At 31.9% G+C, this 27,527-nt stretch overlaps 3 protein-coding genes and 1 non-coding gene across 5 annotated transcripts; 3 read left to right on the top strand and 1 right to left on the bottom strand.

The window, feature by feature from the left end:
• On the top strand, positions 8,643–10,044 carry LOC18600078 (myb-related protein Myb4). The gene is made up of 3 exons (XM_007030369.2): positions 8,643–9,042; positions 9,139–9,268; positions 9,502–10,044. Exons 1-3 carry the CDS (start codon positions 8,910–8,912, stop codon positions 9,935–9,937), a joined length of 699 nt encoding a protein of 232 aa, XP_007030431.2. The 5' UTR covers positions 8,643–8,909; the 3' UTR covers positions 9,938–10,044.
• Positions 10,986–11,058, bottom strand: TRNAR-CCG. Its single transcript has one exon. It is a non-coding gene; the product is annotated as a tRNA-Arg (tRNA).
• On the top strand, positions 14,385–18,596 carry LOC18600077. Its single transcript, XM_018120540.1, has 10 exons — positions 14,385–14,661; positions 15,277–15,379; positions 15,477–15,581; positions 15,728–15,805; positions 16,536–16,591; positions 16,974–17,031; positions 17,277–17,402; positions 17,535–17,630; positions 17,836–17,907; positions 18,272–18,596. Exons 1-10 carry the CDS (start codon positions 14,555–14,557, stop codon positions 18,332–18,334), a joined length of 864 nt encoding a protein of 287 aa, XP_017976029.1. The 5' UTR covers positions 14,385–14,554; the 3' UTR covers positions 18,335–18,596.
• On the top strand, positions 21,026–27,164 carry LOC18600076 (cell division cycle 5-like protein). Of its 2 annotated transcripts, XR_001928057.1 has the most exons (5): positions 21,026–21,524; positions 22,317–24,032; positions 24,591–24,872; positions 25,853–26,632; positions 26,705–26,990. XR_001928057.1 is itself a non-coding variant. In XM_018121424.1 (4 exons), the coding sequence occupies exons 1-4, from the start codon at positions 21,348–21,350 to the stop codon at positions 26,579–26,581; spliced, it is 2,904 nt and encodes a 967-aa protein (XP_017976913.1). In that variant the 5' UTR covers positions 21,026–21,347; the 3' UTR covers positions 26,582–27,164. The 2 variants fall into 2 exon arrangements, 1 of the variants encoding a protein (XP_017976913.1); XM_018121424.1 differs by having other exon boundaries at positions 25,853–27,164.

Raw genomic sequence — 27,527 nt, 5'->3', positions numbered from 1 at the left:
GAAAGGGGAGAGTCCTTTTAGCTTTCTGGAATGTTTCTTTCTTTTGGTTTCGAATTTATTTTTCTTTTTGTTGGGAGGAATTGCCATTGACTGCCACGTCCTTTATTTCTGCTTATTTTTAGCTCTTTTGGTGTTTTCTCAATAATATATATATATATATATAAATAAAAGTGGGTAAATACAATTTGACTTTTGGGGAAAGAAATACAATTTTTTTTACAATAATTTCTCAAAAAAATTTTAAAAAAATGGTTTTAGCATATCATTAGCAAAAGAAAAAATAAAGGAATAATGCATAAAAGAATATATATATANTATATATAATTATATAGTATATATATATATATATTTTTTTTTTGTTGATTAATACAAGCAATGCAAACATGGCAACAACATGGATGTTTAACTTGTAAAGCCAAATTCACGTTACTGTCAAAGACATGCAAGTAAGGAATCTTATTTTTCACTTTCCTTTTATTTTTTAAATGTAAATTCCATACTCTCCCCTTTCATATTGTCAAATTTTTCCATGGAAATCATAGTCAAAATACTTTATAAACATTGTAAATAAAAAGAATCATCAGTCATATAATGTTTAGGGTTCCAAGCATTTTCCTTCCTCATTTCATTTTATTCCTTTTTAACTTAGGACCCCATTAGGGGTGAATGGTCATATTGCATTGCTTTTTTGGCTTTTATTATTCAACCAAGCATAACTTTGATGGAGGCATAGGATCAAACCAAGTAACTGTCAAAACAACAGGGGAATTCTTTATAACAAACTAGAACTTGATATCTCTAACCTCTTATTGGTTACCATGAGTGAGAGTTTGGTTATAATTAATGCACAAAACCTGCTTGCCTATATCCCCCTCCCTTGGCTAAGCTCCACAGCTATGGCACCTTTACTCTTTGCCCATCTTTGTTTAATTAAATATATTACTCCTAACACATAGTTTGGCATAGCCTTTCTTGCGCTTCAACCATATATATAGTCCTCATATAATTCAATTTCAATAGGCTTTCACATCAGAATGAATTATAAAAAAAACGTTATAATAGTATGTTTTGTTTTGTATTTACTTGGTAGGGTTTTCATGAAAAGATGAGAGAAAAGTTTAACCAAGACTAAATATATATATATATATAAACCGTATGGAAACTTTAATTTGCTTGATGATACTGATTTTCAGTGTCAATTTCACTCCTTCAATCAGTATTTATAAGAGAAGGAAAGAACTGATAACCAAATCCTGAAATCCATCAGTTCTTTTCCTCCATTATTGTCCCCTCCCACCATAATAAAGTGGGGCATAACTTAGTTGTTTAAATGAGATTAATCAAGTATTGATTATCCTCCTTTGTCTTCAACAAATGTTAAGAAAAATGATTTGGTATAAATCCCTGATTTGTGCTTCAGATATGATGTGATGGTGATGATTCTTATTGCATATTTAGGTGCAGTGGGAAACCTTTTGACAAATTAAACTGAGTATATTTAGAGTACTCTTTTCATCCTATATTGTTTTTATTTGATTTTCATGAAATTTTAAAAAAAATTAAATTTTATATTAATTTTTTTATAAAATTAATTTTTCATGGTTTTTTATGTCAAAATATTTTGAAAGATCATGAAAAATAGTTTTGAAATATACAAAATAAAAATATTCGATGTTAAAAAAAAGAAAGATAATATATTTTCGAGACATAAAAAAAATCATGAATAAAAAAATAAAATGGAGAGAATATCTAAAAAGGAAATAGAAAAAAATAAGATTATTATTAAATAAAATTTATATTCTTCACAAGTGAGTTTAGAGAGTTGTCAAAAACTCCATTAAGGTATATTTAAATTAATTAATAAATTAATATAATAAATGAAAATCATACGATAATATTTTAATCTCACGTTTAAAATTTTAAAACTCCACTAATAACATATAGAATAATAATAATGAATATTCAATCATATAATTTATTACTAAACTTTATCATTACTTATCTTTTGTCCATAAAGTCTAGCTGATCTAATTATCTAACATTGGTGCTTTTATAGCATGTCCCCATGTGTCATGTCTCCATGAAAGTGGTCCATTCATTGTTTCCAAATCATCATTGCTTATATATATATTCTAATTCACAAAACGAAGATAAAAACAAAGTCCTTTCACATCTTTATATTCAATTTATGTAGACATCCGATGGATAGAATTATCTTTTCCTCATTGCTTCACTCTTACAATAAACCTTGTGGCATTTTAATTCCTTTGATAGAGAAAGTTGGTGACACTTAAGACTAAGGAGCAGTGTGAAATTTCATCTTTATGGAACAATTGGCAAGCAAAAATTTGATTGCCCTCTTGAAAAAGGCAAAAACGAAAGAATTCTTAATTTAGATGTTGATCCTTCATGAAAGATGTAATAAGCATTAAGTCCAATCTATTCATCAAAATAGAAATGCTGAATAATCCCAAAAGTAATTGTAACTAGGTGACGAAGATATGTAAATTAATACATTTAAAGTTGATGTGAATTATCCGTGACATCATTGCATATGTTTTTTTTATCGACTTGTAATTTTTTAGATCAAAAAGCAATCTCTCAATAGAATTTTATTCAAATTTCGAAAGTGATATAATCATTTAAATAAATAAAATGATAATTATGTTATATCTTTTATTCAAATAATCGAGTTAGAATTTTTCTTCCTATAAAAAAGATATACAGTAATTATCGATAGCTTAATTAGATAGCAAGGTAGGTATATCTCCACTATCACAACTTTTCAATAAATCAGGGACTCATTTATAGTCTCTTCATTAGCTTATGGAACTAGATACCATGAAAAAAAGGGGAGGGGAAAGAAAGGATATGGACTATGGAACCAAGCTTTGCGGGATACATTAAGGAGCCTAAAGAAATTAAAAATAAGTCAGGTGGAGTTGAAAAGATTGAGATCATTTACCTTTGTGGAGGAGTGGTACTTATCAGTGCCCTGGCGGCCAGTGCAAAAAGGTCCAAAGCAAGGGCATTTGACAATCAAAGCTGAGGGCATCGAATTGAATTAAATATGGGGTATAGCATGTGGATAAGTTATTTCCTTTTATATATTTATTCACCAAGCACTTCTGCTTCTCTGTTGCTCTGATGCTCTCCGTAGTTCATCTTGCAAAAAGTTATTTTAGCAATATATTTTGGGAAATATATGAAAGTGCAAAAGCCTTGTTACACTTCTTTGGGGCCAAGCAATTAAGATTTAGACCCTCCTTATCCATCTACTACTAGGAACTAAGTAAATAAATAAATTTATATATAGAAGCCCTTTGGTATGGATAAGATCCTAGTTTTGATCTAAAAACTTTGCAGAGTAAATCAAAGTAAACCCTTTTTCTTTACAATTCCATCTTTTTAAATTTTTTTTTTGATAAGTAATTTCCATTAGAGTTAAGAAATAAGTTCGAAGAAAGGGTTACACATATTATCTTACGAAGTGTTATGAAGAAGCCTGAAACCCTTGTCATCTCAATAGAAAACTCTGGAATGGGAGGAAGACTTGGATTTCAGTCTCATGTTGTTGTACGTCGGGAATCACCATGTTCAAATTCCAGACAAACTTTGCTTACAACTCAATTCTTGTCCTTTTCAAACAGTTTACAAACGCCTGTGTATATTCCAAGAATTCTCAAAAGGAAAAACCGACCAACAAAAATCACATGAACCAACTGAAAGCAAAAATGCTATGGAAACCTATTGGCTGCAATAAAGAAGCAAGAATTCCAGCAGCAGACACCCAAATTCTGTGTGCTTATTAATTTCTCCTCTTTCATGTGCAAATCATCCCCCACCACCACTCACCAGCTATTGTATGACTTTTTGAGATTCTTGCAGAAGTGGTGAAGAACAATTGGGGTAGTGATACTAATACAACATTTTCTACTGTTCTAATGAAGATCATATGCATTTGCTTTAACTCATGGCAATAAATTAAGCTTTGCCAGTGGAATGCAACCAAATGTGCCATGCCACCACCACTAATCTACTTGTCATTTTCATGAGGTTCATGTGTTAAACCTAATACCACTAAACTTCCATGTATGCAGTCAGTTAGAAAGTGATTAAATACTTGCTGCTTGTCCTGGATCTAATCAAATCAAAGTATTGCCTTTGATTGATTAAAAAAGAGTTGGAGAAAATTAGAATAATGAATTGATGAATGGCTTTGCCTCTCATTGTGAGATGAAAGGGAAACGAGAAAAACAACTGAATTTTTTATTGTATGAAACAAATTGCACCCAAAAAAATTCTTATAATTGTCTCTCTCACTAATTCGAGCTTCCAACATCTTAGGTTTAGAAAATTTGTCGATATTATAGTCCAATATTATTTTTATACCATCCTCGACTATGTCAGACCTTACGTTATAGCTGGCAGCATTTGTCACGGGTTATAATAAATACAAAATGTTAATAATGAATTATTTGATATTATATTATTTATATTTTAATTTATAAATAAATAATGTATGTGTATGATCAACGCAAACGCCACTTCAAAAGGTTCTCTAAACTTAGGTTTGTACCGACCTAATCATGATGTTGCCACCTTGCTTGCCAAGTGCAATCTTTCTATTAAACTAATTAAATTGTGAATAGAATCAATTTAGCTAATATGCTAGTGCATCTCTTTTGTTTGTTGTAGAGTATATACTATTGGACAATTATAATATAATATGGGAGAGAGCATGCTTAAGTTGGGTTTAGCACGTCGAAGATAATATTTTATTATCGATAATCCGAGGTTTAAAGTTAAATGAATTGTCATGCTAGATTCAATTGATTAACAGTGTGATGTCGACTACATTTCTGTTATATTGATTTCCCATTTCGTTTGATTGCAACCCAATAATGTGGTTTGGTGGCAAAAACATCTGATTTTGATATTGAATTTCTGTTTTCTTGCAATAATAGATTTCATTCTATTGGCAATGCTTAGCTCTTTAAAAAACTATGATATATTACTATGGAATCTCATTTAATTTTAAATTATACAATAGTATTAACTTTCTCTTATTTAAAATTAAATCTCATGTTGTATTTAGTATTTGACTCAATAATTAATATATGTATATCTATGTTCAAAAATTGAATTTAAATTTTTCTTTTTTTAATAAAATAATAAATGATGGTCTGGTATCACTTGAAAGTTGAAAATTTTAAACTGACCGGTTGGGTTAGACTGATTCAACCAATCTAGTTCGATTTAATTTTGCCAAATCAAAAGTTAAAAAGTTAAAATATTTAGGTTCGAGTTATAATATTTTCTATTTTTATAAAAAAAGGTCAAAATACCTGCTAAATTCTTGTACCAATGCATTTTGTTCAATTGATTCACTGTATATAAAATCGAAGCAATTTAATCCCTTAATTTTGAAAAATACTTCAATTTAATCCCTCTCCCTAACGTTATCCAATTTTGCCATTAAAAAAAATGATGTTAGTACTGACATGGCGGTGACATGGCACATTTTGATGACATGATACCAACATGATGACATAATAGTACCACGTGGTACTAATGGCACTGATGTGATGACATGGCAATGTCACTTTGCACTAATATGATAACATGGCAATACTGACATGACACCAACATGCTGACGTGTGGATTTCACGTGGCAATTCTAATGTGGCAAATCAAGAAAAAAAATTTCAAAAAAAAAAAATTGTGCCACGTTATAGAGATTAAATTGAAAAAAGAATCTATAGTACAATAATTAAATTGAACAAAATTGAAGTGTTTAAAGACTAAATTGAAAAAAGATTTAAAAAATATAAATCTTTAAGTAGGTGATACATATACTTATTAATAAGTCAAATGTTTAAGTGTAAAAGATTTATAGTGTTAAGAAATATATATAATATTTTCTTACTTTATCATTTGATTTCATAATAAGTATATTAATTTATTTATTTTGCAAAAATCAAGTTTGAATTCCCTTTTTATAAAAAAAATAATATTTTATCTTGGATATATACTTATAGAAAGACAACATAGTCATTTACACAAATCCTAAAAACGCCTAGAATTGGAGTTTCATTTTCACAGTTATAAAAGGCAATAGTTACTCTTCTCCTTGGCCACCCTTCACTCTTCTTCTCTGTTCTTTGTGTTTTTCATTAAAAGTTTAATTTACCGATTAATTGTTACGAAATTAGGACAATGATAACAGATTTATGAAATTAGCGTCATGTCAGTGCTGACGTTATCTCCTTTAATGGCAAAATTGAATGCCATTAAGGAGAAAGACTAAATTAAAGTAATTCTCAAAATTAAGGGACTAAATTGTTTCAATTTTAAGTACCTGACTAAATTAAACAAAATGTATAAATACAAGAACTTGATGGATATTTTGACAAAAAAAAAATATAGGATGATAACATTTTAATTTAAGAAGTCTTTTAAAATGTTTATAATTTAATGATTTTAGTAGTACCATCAAGGAAATTTTATAAATGCACCACCGGCATGCAAATAATTCATTTTTTGTACTCTTCTAACTAACCCAACTCCATGACATATCTAGATTTGATGTTGTTTTTGTCTTTGACATCATCCATTTTCCATCCCTTTTTCCATGCAATGAACTCCCAGTCGTGATTTTGTGTTGCCATTCTAGTCTCTTTCAATTTCTCCCCAAGATTTTTTTTTTTAAAAAAAAAACCCAACATCAAAAATCACATATAAATTAGCTGAAATCAAATATGGTAGAATCAAACAGCTAGTTGCAATAAATAAGCAAGAATACCACCTTCCCCTATCAATTCTATGGGGCTATATCACTAGCATGTGCAAATGAAACTAATTATGATGAGATTCTTGCAGAATTGGTGGAAAAATATTCAGAAGGATAGTACAATAATAGCTCAATTTTTTCTAAGAAGTGGGCAAGCATCTACTTAAATTGGATGCAATAATTGAAGCTATATGTCAATGAAATGACACCAAATGTGCCATACCATGGCCACTACCTGTCAATTTCAATTCATGAATTTAATGATGACTTAGGTTATAATGTAGTTAGCGTTATCAATTACAACTGGGCATTAGCCAAGTGCTAGATTGATAGGTCAAGGACATGTGTGTAAGGGTTAAACCCTCTCATCTATCTATGAAATTAATAGGCATTAAATAAAAATATTGATGTAAGTGGTATTTAGCATAAGAATTCCTAATAAGAAACCTTTAAAATAAAAAGGTTGATATAATCTTGTTGGGCTAAGCTAAGCTTTATTCGACCCTGTAATGCCCGAACCTAGCTTAGATTGGAACCTTCAACTTCATGCCTTGTGTTTGGATTTGTGGGCTAGAGTTGTTGCTACTGTCCAAGCTTCAGTCCTAGTCATTGGGCCTATTGGGCTTTAAAAGCCCATCTTCCAAGAACAATGAGGACTTTTTAACCCATAATTAGAAACTTGACTCAAGCTTAATTCAATTTCATTTTTGATAATTCAAGTTTGGTTCAATTAAATTGGATTATCATCAAATTAAAATTAAAGCTTAAGTTTGAGTTCGAACTCGAGTTTTTACGTATTATTAATTGTTATATTATTATTTTTTCGAAATTCTGAGTAAGATGGTACAAAGAATTAAGAAGGATAGTATAAAATTATAACAAAAATCAATTAGAAAAAGTAAATAGTAGTTGACTTTGAAGTACAATTGATTAGTGGAACTTTCAGCTACAATAAAACAGGCTTATTATTGGAGTTTGCCATGCACTTTTGCTTTACTTTTTCCGGCCAAATCCAATGTCGGTGAAAGTCAGGATTTTAGTTTGAAATGCTTCAACAAACTACAAAAAGGAGTGGTACTTTAGCTAATTTTCAAGGAACTGACATAGTTTTTCTTTGAAAGATTTCATAGGAAAAGACAATGCAAGATGAAGTTATTGCCTTGCAAGTGCAAAATCCAAATAAAAAATTCCACGTTGTGCTCACGATGGATTGACCTTTTGTTTGGGCTGACAAAATGATTCACTAGTTGAGAAATTAGAGTAATTGTGTGTCACTATTTCACATTGGAATATATAACCTTCCTATGATAGAAAGTTGTCGGGCTAATTGGACCTAATTTGTCGCGTAGTTTAGTGATTGAATTTAGATCAATTATATATTTTAAATATAGAAAAAATTATTTAATTTTTTATTTATTTCATAAAAAATTAAACGTTAAATTAAATTTTAATAGAAGATGACCAATTTTAGATAAATTCGTGATCACTTTTGTCACCATTAAACAAACCGTAATCATTTAGTAAGCTTGTTATCAATATTTCAAAAACATTTTAATCTATCAAGAATTTATGCTAATATTAATATCAAAGGATAAGTTAATGTGTGGCTAATGAACACAATCCATGATGGAAAGTATAGCTAATCTGTCACGTTTCTTTGGTTTTATGTTTCTTAATTGAATATCACTTGGTGGTTTTCAGTATCAAAAAAGAGATATTGGGATAGGCGGCGAAAGAGAGAGTGGTGGTGACCATTATTGCCCCATGGCGCATGTTAATTTTGACTATCGGAAGGATTTTTACATCTTAATGACAAAAGCAACCAAAGGAGAAACAGTGCTAGACCAATGACACCACAGATAAAAAAAAAAGAGGTGACAACGGCAATTGGCTTCAAAATCAAATGGAAGAAGTGATAAGCCTGAAGGGTTCTTCAATGACTATTCATATAGTGATCAACGATATCTCTCTATAGGGGAAACAAAATTATTATGTGGGCTTGTTCTCTTTTGGAAAAACCATGCAATTCTTTGACCATTGTTAATATTTTAAGAGCCAAAGAGCAGCAAAAAGGGTACTTGTGAGAAAAAGTAGGGAAAAGAGGGAAAGGCAAAGCATGGCGAGGGCTCCTTGTTGTGAGAAGATGGGGATGAAGAAAGGACCCTGGACTCCTGAGGAAGATCGGATTTTGATATCTTACATTCAAAGACATGGCCATGGAAATTGGAGGGCACTTCCAAAACAAGCTGGTTTATTTTATATCTATTTAATTATCTTCATCTCGGGTTTCCTGGAAAGGGAAAGAACCTGAAATGGGATTCATGTTTTTGGTGTTGTTTCTTCAGGTTTACCAAGATGTGGAAAGAGTTGCAGGCTTCGGTGGATAAATTACTTGAGGCCAGACATTAAACGAGGAAACTTCACCAGTGAGGAACAAGAGACTATCTTTAAGCTGCATCAAGTTCTTGGAAATAGGAGCGTACAGATTGGTTTTGCCATTTCCTTTTTCTAGTAATTAGATTTGCATCCAACATGAAATATTGAATCATTTTCTCAATCGTAATTGTGATTGAAGACTACAATTTTGGCAAAGTTTTACTGCTATTATTATATTTGATCTTAATTAAATTTACATATGATAAGGCATGATCCAACTTCAGCTAGCATGCTTGAGCACAAAATTTAATGTAACTTTCTTTGATCTTCAGATGGTCGGCCATTGCAGCAAGATTACCAGGGCGAACAGATAATGAGATCAAGAACTATTGGCATGGTCATTTGAAGAAGAAACTTAAACAAGCAGCGGCTGGATCGATGGACTGCAAAGCAATCATGGAAGCAAGAATAGCGTTACACCATCAGAGAGATCAAAGTCCTGGCCTGATGAAGCCATCGATTTCCTCACAACACTCTCCGGAACCAACTTGCTCAACATCAACACCTAAGCCGGAGACTGAAGAATTAGCCTTGACGGGGGAGCAACATGGAGCTGTGCAGGAGTCTGCAGGAGTTCAGTTTCCATTCTCTCATGTTTCAATGGTGGAAACCATGAAGAACAATGGCCCCAATGTTGATGGTAACAGGGATTTTTGGTACAAACTTTTCATGGAAAACTCGAATGAAGCCCATGGAAATTTGGGATAAGTTTGGGTAGTTTTCCAAATTACCCATGTTTTTTTAAACGTCATTTTCTCCTTCATTTGTATGTTTCTTTGTGTTTATACAGCCATGCCAGTAAAATTTGGCCAATACACAATTCAGCAACTCCATAATTCTCCTTTATCGCATGTTCTAAAAAATAATTCAAATCATCAGAATTTATTTTTGATCAAATTACACAATTAGTCCATATACTCTATCAAAGTGGTAGATTTAATTTCTGTATAATAATTTACAAAAATTAATTCATTATACTTCTCAAAATTAATAATATTAACTCAATCATTATCAATGTTAAAATATTTCCGTTATATATACTAACATGACAATCGAGTGTACTAATGTGACATATTTGTACTGATCTGACATTCAATATAATAACGTGGTATTCGACAATAATGTTATGATTATGCCAACGTAACATTGATTAAATACAAATATGAATTTTAAGTGATAATATGGTGATGATGTGGCACTACGATGCCACTGATGTTGTATTTTTGCAGTTTACACATAATGAATGTTGGTTTTTAAATTTTTATAATGATTAAAAGTTCAAAGATGGGAAACTTTACTCCCTTTTATATAAATAAAAGTATAGTAATTATTATCCAACTATGCAGAAAATTACGAAATTAATGTTACATCATTACAATCAAGTGCTATGCATGTCAATATAAATAACGAAAATATTTTAACATCATTAGTAATTCGACTGATATTGTTAATTTTAAAATGTATAGAGATTTAATTTTTATATAGAAATTATATATACCACTTTAAGGGGACCAATTTTTACGATAACAAGTTTTCTCAATTTCATTATAAAATTAAGGTGAAATATTTGTTGTATTTGATTTTAGCTTATGGTTTCAGGCTAGGAGGTTAGAAAAATATTATAGTATAATCAAAACAACAAAAATTAAATTATGACCGAAAGAAGAAATGATTCATGAATTATGAAGAAGGTACTCAAAAGCTTAAAAAATGCTTAGGTGGCAAGCTCTTATTGGTTTTGATAAAAAATATCAGGCGTTCACGGTGGGACTCGAACCCACAATCTCCCGCTCCGGAGGCGAGCGCCTTATCCATTAGGCCACGCGAACAAAGATGGTGTGGCACAGTCCATCATTTATCCAGAGATCTGAATTACTAATTTAGGATTAGAATGACAATCGTCTATTATTGCTAAAATCTAATTAAAATTTTTATTTTAATTGAATGTAACCAGAAATTGATTAGTTATATTTGTTAATTATCCAAAACCATTTCTTTGGGTGGTGCTTGATTAAAAACCCAAATTCAATCTAACCCAACTCAACAATTCAATTTGATAAAGTAGAATATAATATTATATAAATGCATTTAAAAAATAAGAAAATTCATTAATTTTATAAAATAAACCCAACATTTACAGCTTACTTCTCTTTTTTTTAGAAATTTTTTTTTAAAAAAATACTTTATTTATCTAATCATACGAAAAAAACATATACCTCACATATCATTCATAAGTAAAGTAGTAACCTCTATTAATTGATAATTATAAAACTGAACATTACACTCTATCTCAAAATCTCTATTTGCCATGAAATCAGCAATTCTATTACCTTCTCAATAAACATGATTTACTTTGACTTCCCATTGCTGATGTAGGATTTCCCTAATTGCTCGAATAAGGTCTAAGCTAGCACAAGGATGTGTAAATGAAGAAGTGACTGCTCAACTTGCAATACGATCTTACGAAATCCTCTCCCCCAAGCTTGAGAAGACCGTGATACACGCCTCATAATTTTGCTCAGTATGCGTTACGCTTTCCCAAGTTGTAGGCATAGCCCACAATCCATACACCCTTTGAGTCTCTAAGCACTCTTTCAGCAGCAACATTTTGGACAGAGTCTCGGCAGGCACCATCTATATTAACTGCAACAAAATCCAATGGTGGTGCTGACTACCCCACTAAAATCTCTTGTTTTTTAAGTAGATTCCCACCAAGCACATTTGGTATATTCATGGCAAGATTTATTGCAGTAACCATACTCTTTACCATGTTGATACAACTTTCAATAGGAATTAAGCTGTTCCCAAATACTTCTATATTCCCCTACTTCTATAAATACCAATAGCTTACTCCAAACACAGGCTTTCAAAGAGCACCACAAGCATGCATCTTATAATTTTTGAGATTAAAGGAAAACCACTCACCCATAGTTGCAAAAAAGAAGTTATCAACTTCATTTTGAGGTAATAACCAAAGTCAAAGGGAACTTGCAGTTAGGCAACCCCGAAGCAAATGTAGAATTGTTTCCTCATCCCATCTGCATCGAGAACAAGTTGCAACAGTCAACATTCTTCGACGTACACTTTCATGATTTGTGAGAATTTTGTTATGAAGACATTGAAATAAAAACACACATATACATTGAAGGCCTGCCCAACCCCAAGCTAAAATTCCACTCACCTTCCTCAGCTACACTACTCAGATTAGAAGCCTTCCGTAGTTGATCATACGCCGAGCTCATTGTAAATTAACCAGACGAGGAGTGTGCCCAATACGGCACATCTGGACAATAAGAATCCTAGGGTGGAACAAGATTGAAACAATTAAACAAAATTGAAATATTTTTATTTATATATTCGCACCAAAATTGATTTATTATAAAGGTTTTTTTTAGTAACAAAAATTACAATAAAATTTTTATAAATTAATGTTATTGGGACGATGAAAATTTATTAATTAATCAATATATTATTTAATCGATAAATTAATAATTTATTAATTTATACATTAATTAATAAAAATAAATTTATCAAGGTATTTTTTTATTTTTTAAAATATTGAACTTAATATATGTAGTATGTATTGTGATTACTGAAGCTTGTCTCGCGTAAAGATGCATTTAGAGCAATAATTACATTGCATAATTTTTTATACAATACAAGAAAACTATATCAAAGTTTCTTAATGCATTAAGAAAAGTTAAAGATGAAATGCAATGAGATATCAATTTCAAAAAAAAAACAAATAGTATTGAAGTCATTTTACAAAAACCTCAAAATTGAATTATATATATATATATATATATAAAATTTTGATATATAAAGAGATTATTAATTTATATATCAAATGGGACTTATATGTTTTTTTTAAATGTATTATCTTATAAATTTAACGAATTATTAATTTGTTACATTAATCTTAAGTACGGATCATTCAAAAATATTATTTAATAAAAATTATTAATTTATTGAGCATTAATTTGTAAAAATTTTACTATATAACTTTCATGTCAAAATTTACTCAAAACTTTATTGAATATTAATTTTACTATCCAAAATCTATCTATATTGTTTTATAACTATCCATGACCACATAAATCAAGTTTAATATGATCGAGTACCTGATTAAAATCTATCCATTGCCATCCTTAAATACATTTGGATTTTACAATATTACAAGAGAAAATTGTGAGAAATGACCATCTTGGTAACTTAATTTAAAAAATAGCACACAAAATAAAATTAGATATTTTTAGCCATATTTAATATTGACTTGACAAAAATACCCTTGAAACTATTTCAAATAAATTAAACCATTTATCATAATTTCTCCATATCCATATGTGCTTACGATTTCTCTTTCTCACTATCCAGCTCTCTCTAATTTTATCGATTTTTCTCTTCGACATTCACCTGTTGTGCTCTCGATTTCTCTCTTTAGCGCTTTTAGAACGCCAAACGATGATTTTAATATACTTGGGGTGGGTGGTCATTTGAGGAATTTGATTTAGGTGTTTTAGATGAAACTAAAATGGTAGAAATGATCACAAATATTTGAAATAGTTTTTAATTGGATTAATTCATGGCATAGACAATAATAAATTCAAAATTTTGAAATTTATAAACTTAGGATTTTAAAGAGAATTTTTTTCAATTTTTAACAGAAACATATGTTTTAGATAAAGAAAGTTGTGTTTTGATTTATAAAAACATGTTAAAAACACTTTATTTAGTGTCAAATTGTCAAAAAATAAAAAAAAAATTGAGAGGATTTGAAGTTTTAATTCGTAACTAACAATAACATTTTAAGCATTAAAATGTAATAAAAAATTTTTTCAACATAACTTATACCATATTTTTATACATGACGTGTAATAATAATATTATTTTAATATAAAATATAACAATTTTTTTTAATCATGATGTGCAAAATATTTTTTATAAATATAATAATGTTTTTTTAATATAATGTGTAATATCATGTGCACGACTTGTAATTTCATGTGCACTTAAATATAAAAAATTTCATTAAAAATAATTTTATTTAATTTAATTTAAAAAGAATTAAAATTATAAAAAAATTATTTTTAAAAATACCTTATCTTTATGTTATTTTTTAAAATTCCGTTGTTATTATTATTAGGAGAGAAAAGATGATGGCTGACATGGCTCTATTCCGGACCAGACTGAGATTGGAAAAGCACGGGGCAAGACAGGGAGCTTTGAAACTGTAGTCCGTAACACAAAAAACCCTACAAAACCCTCTGCAAAACTTTGAATAGACAAGAGTAAAAATTCGTTCGTTTGAACTGAAAATCGAATCCAATGGCATTGTCAATGTCCAATGTTTTTCACTGCCCAAAACCCAAAGTTTCACCAAAAAATTCTATCCCAAACTCTTCAATCTCCAAGTCCTCATCTTCCTTTCTCAGGTAAGAGTAATGATTCTGTTTGTTCAGTTTGTCTTCACTCTCTTTTATTTTTGTCCAATTATTGGTGGTGGGTTTTGAGAAAACAGGGAAAAAGGGAAGGAAAAGAAAGGAAAAAAGAAGAAGCAAGTTTTGATTTTAGTGTTGTGAAATAGATAGTGTTCTGTTGGTATTGGGTAGTGAGTTGAATTTAGCTGAATTTAGCCAAAATGATAGTGGTACTCTTCATTTGAAGTTTTTGAAATTTTTATGAAGCTAAAAATGTCTAAGAGAAATTGAATTTTTCAAATTGTAATTCACTTGTTTTAATTATTTGTTTACTTGGTTTTGATGGAAACTGAATATCATTTGAAAGAAAAACAAATTAACTTTTTTTTCCCCTTTTTGCCACTGAAACTCCATAAAGCAATGGTTTTCTTTCTTTTCTTTTCTTTTTCATTTTTCATTGGAGTTGTATTTTGGTTAGCTGGCTTATGAATTTTAGAATTATAAACAATAAGCATGTAGAGCATCAGGTAAGAACTTTATTACCATCATGTGATAATTATATTTTAAGCTTATTTGGTTCTTCAATGCTGTGAATTTTTAACATTAGCGCCAAGCCCTTGAATTTATCAGGTTTCCCGGGAGATTTGCTTTTCCGAAGACTAAGATTGTGATTTGTGCTGCTTCATCTGCAGCTGGGAGTTCTAGTCCAGACAGTGACTTAAACCCATATGAGGTGTGTCAAACTCTTGCCAGTTTGATCATTTGGAGATCAGAAATTCAAGTTATTAGTGACTGGATTGTTGGGTGTTTCAAATGTTTGTATGTTTCAGGTTCTCGGCGTGAGCCCTATTGAGGGGTTTGAAAAGGTCAAGCAAGTGTATACAAGAAAACGTAAGGAGGCTGACAAGAGAGGTGATGAGGCTACTGCTGCGCTAGTAGGTTACAACTCCCTTAAAATCAAAATATTGCTAAGAAAGAATGCCCACATCCTAGCATATTAAATTTCCAAAAAATGAATCTAGATATAGAAATTTTGCTTACTGTTTTTGCCATTTACTGTTTTCGAATGTATTATTTCCAGCTTGAGAAGGCATATGACAAACTCATGATGGCACAATTAATGAATCGGAAGAAGGGTGTGACTTACGGTTCGTTTAAGGTATCTATTTGTTGATGCTTAATATAATACCTTTGTCTGATTTTTGAAATCCACATCATGTATTCAGTCCTTCAATCATTTGTATCTTTGACGATTTTGGCAATCAAATCGTTAGATACCACCTTTTCTAAAATGGTTCAGTAACTGTGTATATGTGGTTGTTTATGGGAGAGAAGATTTGCATGACTGAACACTAAATCTGTTTCTTTCCCATGGCTTTAAAGGTTTTTGTTGTAGGACAAGTGGTGTTCTTTAGCTGTTGTGATACTATATAGATGAAGTAAGACCAAAAAAATTTGATGAAAGATTGGAGGCTTTAGACATTAAGGGGCAGTGGCTTTTCTTGTGGGATGAGTGTATTGGGTTGATTTTTATGCAAACCATTCAATGTTCTATACCAGTAGGTTGTGTACATATCAGTGCTTTCTTTATGGGTTCATCCATGTGTATATTTGTGCATCATCTGAATATTTATGCATAATCTGAGAGGGAGATTTTAAAATGCTTCAAGTAAATAAATGAAGCCAGGAGTAGGCTTCGTGGCATGCATGTTTAATCTTTAATTACTAAGATCTTTTTTTGTATGACATTTGCAGTTAGTCAGAATATCAAGTTGGTTTTATTCTGTTCACGTGTGTGAGAAATAACATCTATATGTATTCCATTTTGTTCCTTGTATTTGCTCTTAAGCTGATCATCTGTTTATCTTTTTTTTTTTTTTAAATTTCAGGTTTCAAAGGATGTCAAATATGCTGATAAGCAGCCAATTGTACCTTGGGGGCCAAGGTTTTTCACTACCTACACATAGCATACTAAGTTATTTCTGATTTGCTGCCATAATGGTCTATTCATTTTTAAGTCTTTACCACCCATGGCTGCATTCATGACAGCTGATAATTTTGAAAGCAAGAGAGGGCTACTCTTGTGTTAGGGCATAAGAAATGATAGCCATCCTGCACTAATCTATAAGTAGAAGATTCAGTTAGAAAATTTTGTGAAGTTTGGTCCATTACTTTGTTTTGATAAATTGTGGTGGCTGTTGAGAAAACTTAAATTTATTTTATGGTGAGATCTTTCTCCCATACTTGTCATTATGATGCCTTTAGTGGTATTCTGTAATCTTAGTCATTGGAGATGCTCTTGACATGGAATTATGGTGTGCTTTCAGGTTCAGCAAGTCTAGCGTACAAGATAGGCGCATCAACTTGGCAATTTCTGCTGTATTTGTAAGTAGAATAGATTGATGGATCCTTGGCAGCCTTATTACAGTTTTGTAGCAAATCCTTAGAGAACATTTTATATACTAAAGAAAGGAGTCATATGAAATCTGTGTAATAAACCATCAATTTTATATTTGTTATGAACATGTAATTCAGGCACATGAACAATCAGATTTAGACATTGTAATAATTGTGACACTTTTACTCTTTCATTTTCTTTTCTACCTCATCTTTCACTTGTTTCTACGCAGACAGCTTGGATTGTAATCAAGCGCAATGCTGAATATAAACCTTTGCAGTTTTTGGCTTTTGCATTTGTTTATCGACTTTTTGAGAAATTGAAGGCCTTTGAACCACCAGTATCACCAACATTTACAGTAAGCCATATTTAAAGAGCTTAACTGCATCTTCTTTTTTCTAAATTGTGGTACCCTATAAAGACTACCTTCTGCCTAGCAGCAGTGTCATTTCTTCAATTTGTTGATTATTGACGTTGATGTTAACTGCAGGAAGAAGGTGAAGATGATGGGCGGGGACTGCGAATGGGAAAAAGACTTCTTCGTTCTCTTGCTCTAGTTTTTGGTTGTGTTGCTCTGTCCTCTCTGGTATGAGATATTGCTCAACTTCTAATTCCATCTTCACTACCAGTTAGAACCTTGCTCCTCTTGGTCTTAAAAATTAGATGTCTCCTTTTTTATTATATGAGTTTCTTTCTCATTTTCATACTTGTCAGTTGAACCATCTTGCTCCTAGCTTCATTTTATCCTCTTTGTAGCCTCATCGATGACATTTTGATTGAATTTCTGGCAGGCATACACCGGTCTTTTGAATTTGATCGAGTATGTTGGCAGTTACATACCTGCTGTTCTTTACAATAACCAGGTAAGAATATTGAGCTGTGTCATAAATAATAGATTTATTTTATGAACTGACGTCCAACCTTAGACTTCATAGGCCTCATATTGCATTATGAATATGCTTTAAGTGGTGTTATCCTACATCGGTTAATTATGGCATTACTTGTAGCCTTCTGTTCAAGTTGTGCCCTTTCACATTTTTGCTTAGATTGTATGTTTATCAAATGTATAAATATGTTCTTTGCAAACTTTGGAAAGTACAATTTTGACGTTTAATTTATTGGTTGCAAGTCCAAGCTCAATCTTGCATAAGAGATATACAAAATTAGCTTCTTTCTGTCTGGTGGCCAGTCTTCTGCTTCAGCCTAGTGATGAGTTTTCGTGTGCAGGAACTCATAATCACGACAGCATCAGCAGTCGCTCTGTACATTATGGGATCATACTATAGGTGATGAGTTTAGTTGGAGATTGAGGCACCCTTCAGCGGTTCATAGTTGAGGAGCTTGTTTCATTTCTGATAATTGTAGCTCTCCAATTTTGTCAAACAAGATACAAATCTTACAAGGTTGAAAATTAAGCGGGAAACATAGGTTTTGCTTCTAACATTAATGTCACTTATCTGCTGCTAGTTGTTGTTCTGTTTGGTCTTAAAGCCTCCATATCAGTGCCCGGAAAAAATCAATTGCAAACTCTCTTCCCTTTGCTATTTTTTCCCTTACTGTCTAATTATTCTTATTCCTTTTCCAGTTTAATTATATTGGCATTTACTTATGCTTAGGATGGATTTTTCTATTTTGTCCCAAGAAAAATAAAGATTTGGGGCTCGAATTAGATTTAACTTTAAAAAAATAATCTTATAAAAATGACAAAATGTTAACATAATAATATTATAGATGTTAATATAGGACAAAATATTATAGGTATCATATGATATGTTCTAAAATTTACAAAAAGTGATACGAAACAATATTTTATATTGTACTTGTTGATAAGTATCAAAAATATATTATTGGATATGTGATATGTATAGTACAATACAATATGACATGTTTTTTATATGTTTTATTTGACTTAATTATTCAAATTTTATTTATTTATTTATCGGATTCAAATATGAAAAATTACTCTTGAATTTCAACTTTCAAGTAAGAAAAAAAATCAAATTTCTTACGAGATTTTAATCATATGTGAATATGATTGTTAAAACTTATATAAAGATCTAAGTCAATTACTATTAACAACTTTAGCTTATAATTTGAGGGTGACATGATTTAGACATAAAAAGTTACAAAATTACTGAATTAGTAGTGTTTGGATTAGAGTCATTATTTTATATATATATATATAATAAATAAAAATAATTATTTAAGGATGGGCCGGACTAAAAAATGTCAAGCTAACTTGGACCAAAAATCGTTTCTAGCTGGTCAAGTTTACAATTTCAGTAGGCGGATGGCCCGTCCTAAATTACCCACACTTAAATAATTTTTTTTATTAAAGTTAAATTTTAATTAATATATTAATGTTTGTGTATTTATTGAATCCATATTTAATCCCAAACGCCATCGTCAATTTTGCTACCAAATAACCTTACGATTAAACTCATATTGAAAACAACTAGACATTGATAATTTGCACTATTAAATCATTAGGAGATGAGTTTGCTACTCACTTTAACTATTGAGTGCATTGAGATCTAAGAGACTTCAAGTTGCACCAAATTTTGAAATCATTACGGATCCCGCATCTAAACTTGCTTATGATAATTGGGGTCAATTTTTTTTATTTAAACATTCATGATAATTTTCTTTTTTTTCTATCTATTCCATCAATTTTTTATTCTAATTTAAACTTTGTACTTCTCAACTAAAACAAATATGAAACAATTATCTATATAAATAAATTTGAAAAAAAGTTTATGTTGAGTAGAATTTCTAAAATAAAAAAACAAAAAATTATTTAAACAAAGAAAATAATAGCCAGCACCCGAGCATTTGGTTCATTGGTTGGTACATTATCCTTTTATCTAAAGAGTAGGGTTCGAATCTTCTTTCTCCAATTATAAAAAAAAAAACAAAGAAAATAAGAGCCAATAAGAAGAAAGCATGCCAAGATAAGAATTTAACTCTAATTCCAAGCTAATTTCACCATTAGGGCAAGAGATTTCGTTGAAGTTCATATTTTCATCGTCAATTTGTTGTTGCTCATTGTTAGATTCATCTAAAATTAATGAATTAAACGTTAGTGAAAAAGAAAGAAAACAATGAAGAGTCACAAAGAATAAAGAAAGCTATGCAGAGTTTAAAAGTGCGTAAACAAAAAGTGAGAGTAATTAAGATTAACTAGTAATGTGAATAGATAAATAATAATATAATTAATTAAAATTTGACTTAAATAAAAAACTATTTAAGTGAAGGTAATTTAGAAAATTATAATTATAAATTGTTAGTAGAGAATGTTAATAGATAATTAAGAGTGCCAATAGCCCTATCCTAAACTTGGTAATTTGGTATACAATATGGCAACATGATACGAACACGACACTGGTTTAAGTGGATTTGAATTTAAACTAATCGTGTTTCATATATTAATCGTGTCAACACAATCTCAAACATATTTAACATATTTAAAATACAATTAGTTAATCGTGTTATCGTATATTCAAATAATCTATGACTCATTTATTAGTTAATTATTTAATCGTTTTCACGTGTCATGTAAACACGTTCATACACAATTAAGAATCATTTATTAATATATATAAATATTAATACTTTTATGATAATTAAGATTTATTGATATTAAATTTTATTATATTTGATATATATTATGATATTTATAATTTTTTGTAATAAATTTGAATAATAGAATCATATTTTACTTATATATATTTTAATTTAATTGTTTTAATCGTGTTAATCGTATGTATCGTATATTAATCATATCAATCATGTAAACAGATAATAAAATCGTATAAATTTTAATTTTAGTGGTATCATAAAAAATTTAACTCAATATATTTAAATATATATATACATATATAACATCCGATGAACTAATCATATTGTATTCATATTTATCTGTATAATTGTCATTGCTAATGACCGATGTTTAAACTGACTTTTATACCATAGAGTTAATACACGAATTGCCCGATCTATCATATCTTTGTCATGGATTGAGGGTCCTACATTAATTATACAATCTTCAAGGGGTCAAATCAAAATTTTATACAAATAAGATTAAGATCCCCTTCCTCTTGTCTGGGCTCCCAGTTATAACCAATTTGCAATCAAGCAAAGGAAGAGAAAAGAAAATAAAACAAAAAGAAGAAGCAGCAGCAGCTAGGGTTTAAAGAGCTTAAAGCCCAGAGCTTTGCAATCGAAAAGTTTTTAATCTAATTTTTTTGTTTCTTTTCGATTAAATCCTTTAAGGCAGGGCAGGTAAAAGAAAAGGTGAGCGAAGATGAGGATTATGATAAAAGGAGGAGTATGGAAGAACACGGAGGATGAGATATTGAAAGCGGCGGTTATGAAATATGGGAAGAATCAATGGGCTCGAATTTCTTCTTTACTTGTTCGTAAATCTGCTAAGCAATGTAAGGCTCGGTGGTATGAGTGGCTCGACCCTTCTATCAAAAAGGTAAATTTCTTTCTTTTTTTCCCTTTAGTTATTTTTAGCTTTATTAATATGGGATTCTTTCAAAATTGAGTGTTGTTTTGAATTTTCTTTGCATAATATTGGTTAGATTAGTTGGGTTAAGGTTGGGTTTCTTCTTAAAAGATTCAATCAGTTTTGGATATTGAAGGTTTTCAGTGTTTAGATTTTGAAAGTTGGGTTCTTGCTTAAATTAGTATTTTCTTTGTTAGAGTAGTTAAGCTTAATTAGCGTTTAAGTAGTTAAGCGTAATTAACAATGTTTATTACTGGATTTCTTTTTGGTGGAGAGAACTAGCAGTAAAAGATACAAAGCAAAAATTGAATGGTGAAAGCCAAAAGAATTTTTGACTAAAGATAAGCAACTAGTTATAAAATGTAACACACAATCGAATATAAATAAAAACCATGCATTTGGTTATTTAAAAAAATTTTAAATCTTAATTATTTAGAAATTTTACTATTTGTAGCTTTATGCTTCTGATTTCTGAAAGCATAAAAACATGGCAAATATAACAAGAGTTGAAGTTTTGGGAATTGAATCTTTTGGTCTTCAAATTGCAAGTTGGATTCTTGCTTAAACATATAATAGGTATTAACATTTTTCTTTGTGGCTGATCATTATAGTTAATTTAAGTGTTATTACTTGATTCCTTGTGGTGAAAAAAACTATTAGTAGAAGAAGAAGCAATCAAATTGTCTCAGTTTTTCTTTCCATTCATTCTGAAAGAAATAAGAATTTGGAAATTGATAATTTTTGTTTTTGTGATATATGCAGACTGAGTGGACAAGAGAGGAGGATGAGAAACTGCTTCATCTTGCAAAGCTCATGCCGACACAATGGAGAACGATTGCACCAATTGTTGGTCGGACTCCATCTCAGTGTCTTGAGCGGTATGAGAAACTCCTTGATGCAGCCTGTGCTAGAGATGAAAATTATGAGCCAGGTGATGACCCAAGGAAATTGCGTCCTGGAGAGATTGACCCGAACCCTGAATCAAAGCCTGCGCGCCCAGATCCTGTTGATATGGATGAGGATGAGAAGGAAATGCTTTCTGAAGCTCGAGCTCGGTTAGCTAATACTCGGGGCAAGAAGGCGAAGAGGAAAGCGAGGGAGAAACAGCTTGAAGAAGCGAGGAGGCTTGCTTCTTTGCAGAAAAGGAGGGAGCTGAAGGCTGCTGGAATTGATACAAGGCAACGGAAGAGGAAAAGGAAGGGAATAGATTATAATTCGGAGATTCCTTTTGAGAAGAGGCCTCCTCCAGGCTTTTATGATGTTGCTGATGAAGATAGACCTGTGGAACAGCCTAAGTTTCCAACCACCATCGAAGAACTTGAGGGAAAAAGAAGAGTTGATATAGAATCACAGTTAAGAAAGCAGGATATTGCAAAAAATAAAATTGCACAGAGGCAGGATGCCCCATCAGCTATATTGCAGGCCAACAAGCTGAATGACCCAGAAACTGTGAGGAAGAGATCAAAACTTATGCTTCCAGCACCTCAGATTTCTGACCATGAATTGGAGGAGATTGCAAAGATGGGATATGCCAGTGATCTTCTTGCAGGGAATGACGAACTGGCTGAAGGGAGTGGTGCAACTCGTGCTCTTCTCGCAAATTATTCCCAGACACCACGGCAAGGAATGACACCTTTACGGACCCCACAAAGAACACCTGCTGGAAAAGGTGATGCTATCATGATGGAAGCTGAAAATCTGGCTAGGTTGAGGGAGTCACAGACACCCTTACTTGGTGGAGAAAATCCAGAGTTGCACCCTTCAGATTTCTCAGGGGTCACTCCTAAAAAACGGGAGAACCAAACACCAAATCCAATGTCGACTCCTTCAATGACTCCTGGAGGTGCAGGACTTACTCCTAGAATTGGAATGACACCATTAAGGGATGGCTATTCTTTTGGTGTGACCCCTAAAGGAACTCCCATCAGGGATGAGCTTCACATAAACGAAGATATGGATCTGAATGACAGTGCCAAACTTGAGCAACGGAGACAACCTGATCTAAGAAGGAACTTGAGATCTGGACTTGGTAGTCTTCCACAGCCAAAGAATGAGTACCAAATAGTCATCCAACCACTGCCAGAAGAAAATGAAGAACCAGAAGAGAAGATTGAAGAAGACATGTCTGATAGGATAGCTAGAGAAAGGGCTGAGGAAGAAGCACGGCTGCAGGCTTTACTTAAGAAGAGATCAAAAGTGTTGCAGAGGGAGCTTCCGAGACCTCCTAGTGCTTCCCTTGAACTAATTAGAGATTCTTTATTGAGGACTGATGGAGACAAAAGTTCCTTTGTTCCTCCAACCTCAATCGAGCAGGCTGATGAAATGATAAGAAAGGAGCTTCTGTCCTTGCTGGAGCATGACAATGCTAAGTATCCACTTGATGAAAAGGCAAATAAGGGGAAGAAGAAAGGTACCAAGCGTCCTGCAAATGGATCTATTCCCAGTATAGAAGATTTCGAAGAAGATGAAATGAAAGAGGTGTGTCTTGCTTTTCACTGGTTATGTTGCCTTTATTTCCTTTTTTCATATGCAATTAATGTTTTAGAACCTTGGTGAATTCATGGGCATTATCATCATACTCTGCTGTTGCTTATTAATGTAAAAATTATTGATTTTGGTTCTTGCTATAGAATTGAGTTGAGATGTGTGATGAACAATGAACAATGCCTATCACAGATTTTATTTAATTAATGTTTGATTGAACTTAGGGAACACATCAAACCACCTAAAATCTCATATGAGCAGTTGAAAAGCAATTTTCATTTGCTTCCACCTTATAAATGTTTTGGTGTCGATAAATTTTGCTGAATATCACAATCTACATATGTCTTACTTGTTCCAGAGCACGTAAGGTCTTGTACTCTATATTCAAACTGCTGAACACCAACAACTACTCAATTTTCAGATTCAGGTCTCTGTCAGCTAGAACCTGAGATTATTGTTATTGTTATCACTATTGGTCTTTATGCTTGACTTTTGTAATATTAGAGATGAACCTTTTTGCAAACTGAGAAATGACTGGATTTTTCTTGGCAGGCTGATTCTTTGATAAAGGAAGAGGCTGAATTTCTTCGTGTGGCAATGGGGCACGAAAATGAATCCCTTGATGATTTTGTGGAAGCACATAATACTTGCCTAAATGATCTCATGTACTTCCCTACTCGTAATGCTTATGGTCTATCGAGTGTTGCTGGAAACATGGAGAAACTTGCTGCCCTGCAGACTGAATTTGACAATGTGAAAAAGAAGCTGGATAATGATAAGTCGAAGGCAGAAAGCATGGAGAAGAAGTTCAATGTTCTCACACAGGGTTATGAGGTACATCACTGAATATATTCTAATCATTGTTGTAAATAATTTGTTTCTACTACAATTATTTTAATTTTAATTGCAACTTGTCACAAGCAAGTTATAATCTCTATCCTGCAGTTTCTGTTATTAGATTTCTTTGAGAATTTTGGTAGTGCTTAATAACATTTATTGAAGACATTATGCTGCATGTCTTCTTTAAATGTGTTTGAATCAAGTAAACGTTGATGCCTTGAGATCCTTTTTGGAAGTAGGGCTGTGGAACCATATATTTGTTGGATTGAAGTAGTATGGGATTAGGATTGAACAATTAGCATGTGAAAAAGTACTGGTATAAAGAAAAGGATTTAATGTGTCTGAGCAAAAGGTTGTTTTAAAACTTCTTTCCTATTATTAATTGTTTCAGGCTGATTTTATGATTTTCTGGAGAGGCTTATACTGTATCTTCTTTTAGTGTGTTATTTTTATTTCATAGTTTCTACAATCTAGTGACGTTTGATGTGGTGCAGAAAACCTCTAAAAGTCTCAGGTGGATTTCTGATATTTAACCTTATTATGATTGAAGCGTTTTTAGTAGTGTATGTGGTCAGAATGAAGGTCATCGTTCTTGTTAGCTTTAATGCAGAACTGAGAAACAAATTGTTTTTTTTTTTTGAAATTTCATTGGTATTGATAGAAGGGGAGAACCTGAGTTAACAAACCGTTTAGTAGTGATTTCTCACTATATATATGTTAAATGGAAATGGGAGTTGCTTCTATCAAGCTTCTAGAAAATGAATTAATGAACTAACTATTTTTTTTTCTAAATGTAACATGTAGTTGAAGAATAATTTGTTAAATTATGATATTCTTTGAGATGTGTAATCTATATTGGAAATATTCATGCTTTTCATTATGGAACTTTTTTTTTTTTTGAAAGGTATCATTGTGGAACTTGTTTGAAATTTCAATTCGTTTTGTACTAAATAATTGACAATTTCAATGATCAGAGACGGGCTGCAACTCTTTGGCGTCAGATTGAGTCAACCTTTAAGCAGATGGATACTGCAGGAACAGAACTTGAGTGTTTTCAAGCATTACAAAAGCAGGAGCAGTTTGCAGCATCACACAGAATAAATGGTCTCTGGGAGGAAGTTCAGAAGCAGAAGGAGCTCGAACAAACCTTGCAAAGACGCTACGGGAATCGCATAGCTGAGTTAGAAAGGATACAAATCCTCATGAATATATACAGAGTACAAGCACAAAAACAAGAAGAGGCAGCTGGAAAGGATCATGCTCTTGAGTTGTCTGAGGCTGCTGTTGCTGCAAATCCAGCTGTTGTGCCAAGCACAGTACTTTCAGAGCCTGTACCTTCCTCAGAGCATGTTGACTCGTCTCTTGATGAGCAGTCAAGCCTGAAAGCTGATATGAATGTTGATTCAAGAAAAGAGCATGCTATTATGGATGTAGAGACAGATGGAATCATGTCTGGTAATGTGCCTTTGGTTGTGGAAGACAAAGAAGATAATATCAGTAAGACACTTGATGGGATGACTGGGAATATTGTAACAAGTTCTGAGGTTGCTGCAGAATCTATAAATCCTGATGCAGTCTCTACCAAACAGGATAGCATCCAAGAAACGCTTGAAGGTGAAGGTGTTGCTGACCACACCAAGGTTGACAATTCTTCTGTCTTGGGTGGAGATACTGCTGAAAAACAAACTGGAATGGAAGAATAGCAGTTTTAGCTCTGAACAAGTGATGAGTTTTATTTTACTATGAGAGACTAAATCATGAAATTCTTCCTCATTCAACAAGTAGCTCTGAACAAGTATGAGTTTTATTTGACTATGAGAGACTAAATCATGAAATTCTTCCTCATTCAACAAGTAGTATTCAGGGATTGATGGATCCATAACTGCTTCTGTACTTTCATGAGTGATAAAAATTCCATGGATGCTAGCTATGTTGGAGCAGAGTTTTTTGTTGTAATGTTTGCATCCCTGTATTTTCAAGTGCCAGAGATTTTTTATTGTTTCTCTTAGAAGAGACCTAGAAAAATGCCGGTGATGTTCAACATGTGATTATTATTAGATTAAGGAACTGTTCTAGTATTTCTTTTTGACCTAATGATTTTCACCCTTCTTTATCCTTTGATCTTCTGTTCATTGGAGGTCCAGGGCTTAAACATTAAGGACCTCTCCGTGGTAGCTTTGACACAAATCTCTTTTCTTGAGGGACTTGCCTCACCTGCATGTTACGAAAACCAGTTATCTGTTTTCACAAGAGGCAATGAAGTTGTGGCTAGGATGGTTATTTGTATCCCCAACAATTTGTGAGGATTCCTCTTCTTTCACCAATATAGAGGTTGTAAGAAAAGCTGAAGCATTTTCCTCTTGCCCAGATTATTCCCCTGAGGGTTTGAACCAGCTTTCTGGGTGACAAGGGTCATCCCAAAGGTAAAAGAAAGTGTTGTATCTGATTTAGCAATCTACATTATACTTTATTATTGTAGTTAGCAAATTGTTTTATTATTTTCCGATAACAGATTAGAAAGCAGTCAAAGCCAGTTCTATCCAATTGAGTCATTATCTGGTTATGGCCACATGAGGGAGGAGTCAGATTTCACTACTTCATAAAAAAGAAAGTATTATTGTTTTGATTCACTATTGCCAAACTTTGTCA

This window comes from Theobroma cacao, chromosome 5 (assembly GCF_000208745.1).
Source record: "Theobroma cacao cultivar B97-61/B2 chromosome 5, Criollo_cocoa_genome_V2, whole genome shotgun sequence".
Taxonomy (NCBI): domain Eukaryota; kingdom Viridiplantae; phylum Streptophyta; class Magnoliopsida; order Malvales; family Malvaceae; genus Theobroma; species Theobroma cacao.
Note: the sequence above shows the minus strand (reverse complement) of the source record. Positions and strands in the feature narration are given on the sequence as shown.

Excerpts from the sequence above, each read along its gene's own strand:
- LOC18600078 (XM_007030369.2), top strand. The coding sequence starts at position 8,910 with ATGGCGAGGGCTCCTTGTTGTGAGAAGATGGGGATGAAGAAAGGACCC. Across the intron at positions 9,043-9,138 it reads GGCACTTCCAAAACAAGCTG|GTTTACCAAGATGTGGAAAG; the intron begins GTTTATTTTATA and ends TTGTTTCTTCAG. Across the intron at positions 9,269-9,501 it reads CATCAAGTTCTTGGAAATAG|ATGGTCGGCCATTGCAGCAA; the intron begins GAGCGTACAGAT and ends TTTGATCTTCAG.
- LOC18600077 (XM_018120540.1), top strand. The coding sequence starts at position 14,555 with ATGGCATTGTCAATGTCCAATGTTTTTCACTGCCCAAAACCCAAAGTT. Across the intron at positions 17,403-17,534 it reads CAGTATCACCAACATTTACA|GAAGAAGGTGAAGATGATGG; the intron begins GTAAGCCATATT and ends TGTTAACTGCAG. Across the intron at positions 17,631-17,835 it reads GTGTTGCTCTGTCCTCTCTG|GCATACACCGGTCTTTTGAA; the intron begins GTATGAGATATT and ends AATTTCTGGCAG.
- LOC18600076 (XM_018121424.1), top strand. The coding sequence starts at position 21,348 with ATGAGGATTATGATAAAAGGAGGAGTATGGAAGAACACGGAGGATGAG. Across the intron at positions 21,525-22,316 it reads TCGACCCTTCTATCAAAAAG|ACTGAGTGGACAAGAGAGGA; the intron begins GTAAATTTCTTT and ends TGATATATGCAG. Across the intron at positions 24,033-24,590 it reads AAGAAGATGAAATGAAAGAG|GCTGATTCTTTGATAAAGGA; the intron begins GTGTGTCTTGCT and ends TTTTCTTGGCAG.